This window comes from Cantharellus anzutake (genome assembly GCF_015039405.1).
Source record: "Cantharellus anzutake strain C23 chromosome Unknown EI90scaffold_45, whole genome shotgun sequence".
NCBI classification, from domain to species: Eukaryota; Fungi; Basidiomycota; class Agaricomycetes; order Cantharellales; family Hydnaceae; genus Cantharellus; species Cantharellus anzutake.
This window is the reverse complement of record NW_024066995.1, coordinates 118,759-126,669: the sequence shown is the minus strand read 5'-3', so window position 1 is coordinate 126,669 and position 7,911 is coordinate 118,759. Positions and strand designations below refer to the sequence as shown.

The following is a 7,911-nucleotide window of genomic DNA, read 5'->3' as shown; positions in this document are numbered from 1 at the left end:
TGGTGCGGTGCCAACACAAGTCCGCAAACAGAGGTTGATCTGTCAGCACTGTCACACAAGGACAGCATGAAGGCCAACAGAGGTACAGAGGGGAGTGGGAGTGTTGGCCTGACCAGAGGTGTCAAGGGCAACTGTCATACCCATACAATCCCGACCTCCGCTCCGGGCTCCCGGAACCCCAAAACGAACTCTGGAGCCCTACTTCCCTTCCATCACCTTCTCCTTGCTGACTCCCAAGAGGTTATCCCACCTCCGGCTCCGACACCACCTTTGGTCCAACTCTGGAACATTCCAGGTCCAACCTCAACCTCGACACCTCCCAGACGAGCATGCAACACCTATTCTCCTGACTTCGGACCTCCGCTCCGGAATCCCGTTTGTGTCTCCGTTTCCGGAACCTCTGGTCTTAGCTCTGACCTTGGACTTTGACCCCACCTCTGCTTATACCCATTGTATTGGTTACCTCATTCCATTTAATTACGTTTGCCAATATTCCGGAGTTTAACTTCCGAGTTTGGACTTTCCGGACTTACATCGGACCTTGCAACTATTGCATTGCTCCATTCAATTCCGCTATACTCCCTCATTCCTATTTGGGCTGCTGCTTCCTTTCTATTCAGTCAGCTGGCCATTCCCCACTCCCATCCTCCCTCCTTCCTCCTTGGGCCTTGGCCCTGCACTCCTCCTTTGGGAAACACCATTGAGTCAAACCCTTGACCCTCGGTGTTGCCCCTCCTTTCAGCTCCCTTTGTCTCCTTTCAGAGTACCCTCACTCCTTTTGATTCCGGACCCCTCCTTATATACAATGTACATAGTAACTTGTAACCTCAGTCCGAAATCGACCTGAAATGCCCCCAAGAGACTTTCCCTCTGCTAGATCTGAAATTAGGGACCCCCAGGACAACCAGCAATGGCACAGCACTCTGCCTGAGTCGCTGAGGCCGAGGTCCTTCCATGCTAAGTCTCCGATTCCACTCCGGAGTCGTCTGAATCTGCCCATTCTAACACTTTCATGCTTTTCCCTCATCCTTATTTGGACTGCTGCTTTTCTCCATTCTAGCCAGTTAGTCATCATCCCCACTTCACCTCATCCTCCTGCCCCTCTGGGCTTCGCCCTCCCTATCTCCTTTTGGATGTACCACAGGTTCTGACCTATGACCTTCAGTACCGCTCCGCTTCTGTGTCAGGGACGTGTCCAGGGTCGAGAGGGCCCGGGAGTAATGCCCGGCACTGAGGCCGTCGCAGGGTGTGGAGCAGGTGTGCGTACTGGTGGGCCCGATCCAGGACAATGGTCCCTGGCCACTCAGACTGAAGTGGAGAATGTGTTATTATTATTAAAGGGGAAAACTATACTACTTACCTGAAGTGGAGAATGTGAGAAGAAGGTTACTTCTTCGGTTCCCACTTCAGGTACATTTATGTACATGCGGCTTGAGTCACATGATGAGTGCCACGTCATCCTCGGAGGCAGCTGCAGGCATCTGGGTGTCCCCATGGGGGATCCCGAGGGTGTCCACTGCATGCGTGCGTGCTGGGCACAGCGGGAAGCCGTCCAGGGTGTGTGGGCCAGACGGGTCAATAGTACATCAATACAAAGGAAGATGGTCCGTGTAGATAGAAGGAAATAAACAGGAAGAGGAAGATGAGAAGAATGAAATAAAGAAAGGAGGAGGAAGAGGGAAAAGGAAGGGGAAGAGAGGGAGGAAGGGGGAGGGAGAGGGATGGACAGCGGGGAGCGGGTGTGGTGTGGCCAGGTGGGTCCGGGTGGACCCGGGTCAGGTGGGTGTGCCCTGACATTCTGTCATCCCTTTGTTCCTGTTCAGACACCTTTGTTCCGATTTGGACCCCCTTTGTTTTCCCTTGTGCTTTCATCTCCCTATTATATACAGGCACTTGTACATACTTGTTTTGGACCTTCAGTCTAAAATCGACCTGAAATGCCCCCTAGAGACTTCCTGCTCGCCACCTCTGAAATTAAGGACCAAATGGACACACAGCAATGGCACAGCACTCTGCATGAGTCGCTGAGGCCAAGGTCCCTCCTTGCTAAGTCTCCGGTTCCCCTCTGGAATCGTCCGCCCTTGCCCAGTTCTAACATAAACATGTCAAGAGAGTGGTTTATGAGCACACTGCACCAAAAGGATATATATTTCTCCATATTTTTACAACCTCCGCATACTGGCTGACAGGTTGGTGATTGGGCATGGATGGGTATCATTCGTGAGAGGCCCCTTTCTCGAGTACCACTAGGGCATTGTAGGCAGGAATCTCCACTACCATACAAACAAGCCCAGAACTCGCTATCCTGACACCCTGACGAACACCCAGTACCCGATGCACCTTATACACGGTCCCAGATACCCTTTCTACCACTTCCCTATTTTTTCCGATTTTTCCGATGCATTTCCAGCCCTACAGTCAAGATTCCCATGCCTGTCAATATAGCGGCCACCCAATTCCAGGCATATCTCAAGAACCACTGGATGGATTTGGATGAAATTAGTACCGTTGGAAAGCTACGAGAGAGGAGAGTCCATTCGGGCGGCGGGAAAAGGTTGTTGGATGCTCAATTAGGAGGGATACGATTTCCATCATTCGTTTTATTGTTTCTGATATTGTTTTCATTGCTTTTATTTGTATTTCCTTTCCATCACTTTCTTTGCTATTCTGTGTCGCCATAGAGGCGTATTTCTATTCTTCCCCTTTTCCCTGCGATTTCTCACTTATAGCACACATTTTCATGTATGGTACCAGAGGACTCCCCTGATGAGAAGGGACATCTGTCAGGGCATGCCGCTCCGCTCTGCACCACACCCTCCCATTGCACCCCTTTCCCTTTCTCCTTTGCCTTTCTTCTTTCCCTTTCTTCTTTCCTTTCTTTCTTTATACGGACGGCCTCTCCTCTTACTCATGTAGCATGGACGCATCCAATGCTGAGTACTCCATGTGGGTACTGTGCTGCTGGATACGCCATGCATCCTCATTTGTACTTCTCTCCTCTGACACTCAGGATCGCCCACAGAGCCATCCACGATAGCCTGGCTCCACCCAGGCTGACATGACCCATTCCCACCTGTATATAAACCAAGCCGAAGCAGAACCAAAGAAGCAGCCTTCTTCTCACTACTGCTTCAGGCAAGGATCTTACTCTAGCTTAGTTTAGTTTAGTTTAGCCATTCATCCTAATAACAATCACTACTGCTTCAGCTTCAGCCTAAGGAGCCAGACAGGGACATGAGCCCAAGTGAGGGCCTCTCGCCATACACTCCCATTACTCTGCCGCCACCCAGGCCGCCAGCGCTGGGGGCTATGCCATTACCCCCACCTCTCCTGTACTGTCCCTGACAACATCCCACCAAGAAGTTTAGTTGTTTGACCAGTCTAGTGACGCCAGAGTGCAACCAGTACATTGATACAGTATCTCTGACTCCTGGAGATAGTCCAGAGTGACCAGGAATGAGTACTTATTTTGTGAGAATTTATTGATTGTTGTCAGTAGCTGTCAGGGCACATACCCTGACTTAGCCCGGACCCGCTCCACTTCCTGCGCGCACTTCCCATGCTGCATGATCCGTGCACCACATGCTCCAGTCCCCGGATCCTACCTTCATGTGACTTCTGGGTATCCCCGGAAGTTTTCGCCATATTGGGGCCACTGTGGGAAAGTGAGAAGTTAACCTTCTCACTTTCTTACCCACAGTAGCTATGCCCTGAGATGGGCTGTGTTTACAGGCCAGACTGTGGACTGTAGAGAGGGGTCATGGGGACCCGGGGTCCGTCCCCTGACAATCGGCAGCTACTTGGCACTCACAAGAGCGTACCAGTGATGAGGGTGACAGGCCTGTATTGAGTACGAGTCTGTCCATAGAGTTGACCAGTTTCTCACTGTGGAGTGAGACAGACAAGAGCCCCATGTTAGAATGGGCGGATTCAGACGACTCCAGAGTGGAATCGGAGACTTAGCATGGAAGGACCTCGGCCTCAGCTGTTATGGAAATGGGATTTTCCCATTTTTAGCCTCTTATGGGCTCTATGCAGTACAATATCACGTGACATGTAAATAGTAACAACAAAAACCAACTATTATCACCCAACACACCCGATGTCCATGTTATTGTAAACCCCACTGTTACAACATCTGTTACATTAATTGTAACGTCTTCTCAATGTCACGGCCCCCTCCTGCACCTGAACGCTATAGAAATGGGCCAATTAGGCCCCATTTTTATAACATCAGCGACTCAGGTGGAGCGCTGTGCCATTGCTGGTTGTCCTGGGGGTCCCTAATTTCGGATCTAGCAGAGGGAAAGTCTCTTGAGGGAATTCAAGTCGATTTCGGACTGAGGTTACAAGTTACTAGGTACATTGTATATAAGGAGGGGTCCGGAATCAAAAGGAACAAGGGTAGGACGAAAGGAGACAAAGGGAGATGGAAAGAGGAACAACACTGAGGGTCAAGTGTTTGACTCAATGGTGTTTCCCAAAGGAGGAATGAAGGGCCAAGGCCCAAGGAGGAAGGAAGGAGGTTGGGAGAGGGGAATGGCTAGCTGACTGAATAGAAAGGAAGCAGCAGCCCAAATAGGAATGAGGGAGAATAGCGGAATTGAAATGGACAATGCAATAGTTGCAAGGTCCGGAGTAAGTCCGGAAAGTCCGAACTCGGAAGTTAAACTCCGGAATATTGGCAAACATAATTAAATGGAAAGAGCTAACCAATACAATGGGTATAAGTGGAGGTGGGGTCAAAGTCCGAGGTCGGAGCTAAGACCGGAGGTTCTGGAGACAGAGACGTGAACGGGATTCCGGAGCGGAGGTCCGGAGTTGGGAGCATAGGTTTTGCATACTCATCTGGAAGGTGTCGAGGTTGGGGTCGGACCCCGAATGTTCCGGAGTCGGACTGAAGGTGGTGTCCGAGCCGGAGGTGGGATAACCTCTTGGGAGTCGGCAAGGAGAAAGTGACGGAAGGGAAGTAGGGCTCCGGGAGTCGGAGTTCGGAGTTCCAGGAGCCTGGAGCAGAGGTCGGGATTGTATGGATATGACACCCCATGCCTGGGCAAACAATGTGAGTCGTTGTCAGGGGACATAGCGTAAGCGGTTCTCTGTTACCCTATCGATATCGCGTAAGACTATATCACCGCATGTAGCCGCATCGGCCCTCATATATCGTAAATCCCTCACCTTCTCCTGATCCGACTCTGCCCCCTGATCCAAGTGTTCCTTCATCTCTATTCACTTCATTTTCTATCGGATCATTGTTTAGTTCCTTTGATCCTGTCTCTTCTGATTGATTGATGTCACTCACATATATAGCTCTATGTGCCGCTGAGGGTTGGAACCTCAGCTTTGTCTACGACTAGGTTTTTGGGCGATATTCAACTCGGACTGACAAGCGATCCCTGACAGTCGTAACAGAAGATGTTCACGCATACTGTCATATCCTGGAATCCCAACCCCGTGCACTCCCACCACATCACACCTTCCTAACAACTTCACCATCCCCTACACCTTGCCTCCCCACTCCCCAAGTCACCTTCCCTCCTGACTGTCTCAGCTCCGGTCTGGTTGTGGCACACCGAAACCTTGGCCACTCCCATCCCGGAAGCTCGTTCCTGAGTCAGAACATTCGGAGACTCCGGATTTGCTCCGATATCCCGACGGACCTCCGACATCCTGTGACACACCCTTAAACCATTTCTCCACCCATTTCATTTATTTGAGTCACCCAACATCCTTTGGATATGCAACTCCGCTTTCGGAGTTACCTGCATCCTTTGGTGATCTCACTCACGTCATCACTTATTAGTCACCTTCCATTCTTAGCACAACTATCTTCTTTCAGTCGGCTAACCCCCCCTTACCCATTTCTCGTTCCCATTCATTTTCCGGCCTCTTACTCCGCCCTCCATGGTCCGACACCTTGGTTCCCCGTTAAAGATATCGTTCAGGACCTTTCGGTACCTCTCGGTATCATTCAGCACCTTTCGGTGTTGTCCCATTGTCATTTGGACTTTGACTAAGTCCTTTCCATTCCCCTTTATAAATACCCATAGATTAGAACCTGTAGTTCCTCAGTTCTAATCTCGACTAAAATGCTACCCAAAGTCCCTCTGAGTGAATCCCATTCCCGTTCTACAAGATACCTCAGACATAAGAAATACAAGGACTAACTGAGATGTAACGGAGGCACAGCGCTCCCTCCGAGTCGCTGAGGCTGCGTCCTTCTTAGAGCCTCTTGTACCATCCAGCAGAACCAGGCTTCCTGGAGAAGCTTCGGTCCACCACCGGAGCTCTCGGACCCCCCTCTAGTTGAGCCCTGCCTGCATTCGGACTCACGCATTTACCCCTACGATCTGGGTTTTTGACACATACCTGAGTTGAGTCACATGCGAACTCAACAATCCATGGCTAGAGTTGTCATCCTTGGTAGGGATATCCATATAGGTGGTGTCCAAGACATATACAGCCATACACAAATGTTTACAATGTTGGCACAAGGAGGTTTACAGTTGTTGCACAGAGAGTGGGAGTATGTTATTGTAGTTTCAGTTCTCGTCTCTCTTGGCTCTAGCCATACATGAACATGACGCTAACTACTGAATGTGTAAGATCACAAGAAGTCTCGCGAAATGGAATAACAATCCAGCCAGCACCAAAACTCCAATAAGGGAAAGCTTAGCATGGAGTGGGTGTGTAAAAAGGGGGGGAACAGGGAGAATGTAAGAAAGAGATCGGAGGAAGCAGACAAGGAGGACCCACTGTGGTTGACATTCAGTCAACACGGTCGTGAGAGACTCCATTCCTATAACATCACCCCCCAGTCTCTACCGACCATGTCAGGGCGGATGAGAGGCATGCCATTGACGATTGTCTCGATGTGGGGAATGGCTCCTAGATCGTGAATGGTGCTGACTGGAAGGATAATTGTAGGGATCATCACATGGACGTGATGAGGACATGTAGGAAGGTGGCACGTTTCCGTGATGGTAAGAAGGCAGCACCGGATATGGGGCATGGGGAGGAGGTGTGGCCAGATTGACCACAAATGCAGGTATGGCCATGTTTGAGCCGCTGTCCACTACCCAGGTGGGATTCACTGGCAGGGCGACAGGGGCAATGCATGGAGCTGAGGATGTCGAAGGGGATTGATAGGGCACTAAGCTCGATGAGGGGCCCCTTGCACTTGGGGATCTCGATTTCGTTCGAGGTTCCCTCCAAATTAGCGAGTCTCGGGAGGCTTCCTGATGCCAAGATCTTTCATGGCTGTGGTCCTCCAGATGGTAAGAGTCGGCCCCAGAGTTGTATGACTTGTCTTGCATATGCCAGCATGGTTGATTGGGACGGTTTGCTACGTGCACCCTTCTGGACCTGGGGTAAGGATTTGACCTCCTCTCCTCTCTTGGGAGTCTCTGCCAACGAGCCAGGCTCGAGGTGTTCGAGAGGGAGGATGAGGTGGATGATGCGGTTGAGGAAAGGGGAACCGGCAAGGATGACAGTGTCCCAAAATTCAGCATGAACAACAAATTACCAGTTCCAGGCCATTCAGGGGGAGGAAAGGAATCCGGGATAGCAAGGTCATGGACGGTAAGGTCTTCATTCTGCAGCTCAATGTCGTTGTTGATGACCATTGGTTGGTTAGGTTGTAGTAGACGGCAATCCGCATCGTCTTCCAACACTACATCTGAAGCTTCATTACAAGTCATGAATCATCCCATGTCCACATAATAGAAAGCTCTATGGTATTGCCTCCTTTCAACCAGCTTGAGAGTGGAGAGATCTTGACTGGAGGTGGGTGGTCCAGGCCACATTAGCTTTTGCAAATAAGAGTCTCGATCCTCCATCCCTGGTAATGGGTCTGGGAGGCCTTCCCACATGGGCCAGTCAAAGAACCATTGTAACCTTGGGTCTCCAAGG

At 50.5% G+C, this 7,911-nt stretch overlaps 1 protein-coding gene across 1 annotated transcript; it reads right to left on the bottom strand.

The window, feature by feature from the left end:
- Positions 1-6,833: 6,833 nt before the first annotated feature.
- EI90DRAFT_3127716 (uncharacterized protein) lies at positions 6,834-7,700 on the bottom strand (the record flags this gene model as incomplete). Its single annotated transcript, XM_039064027.1, has 1 exon — positions 6,834-7,700. The coding sequence occupies one exon, from the start codon at positions 7,698-7,700 to the stop codon at positions 6,834-6,836; it is 867 nt and encodes a 288-aa protein (XP_038912920.1).
- Positions 7,701-7,911: the final 211 nt, after the last annotated feature.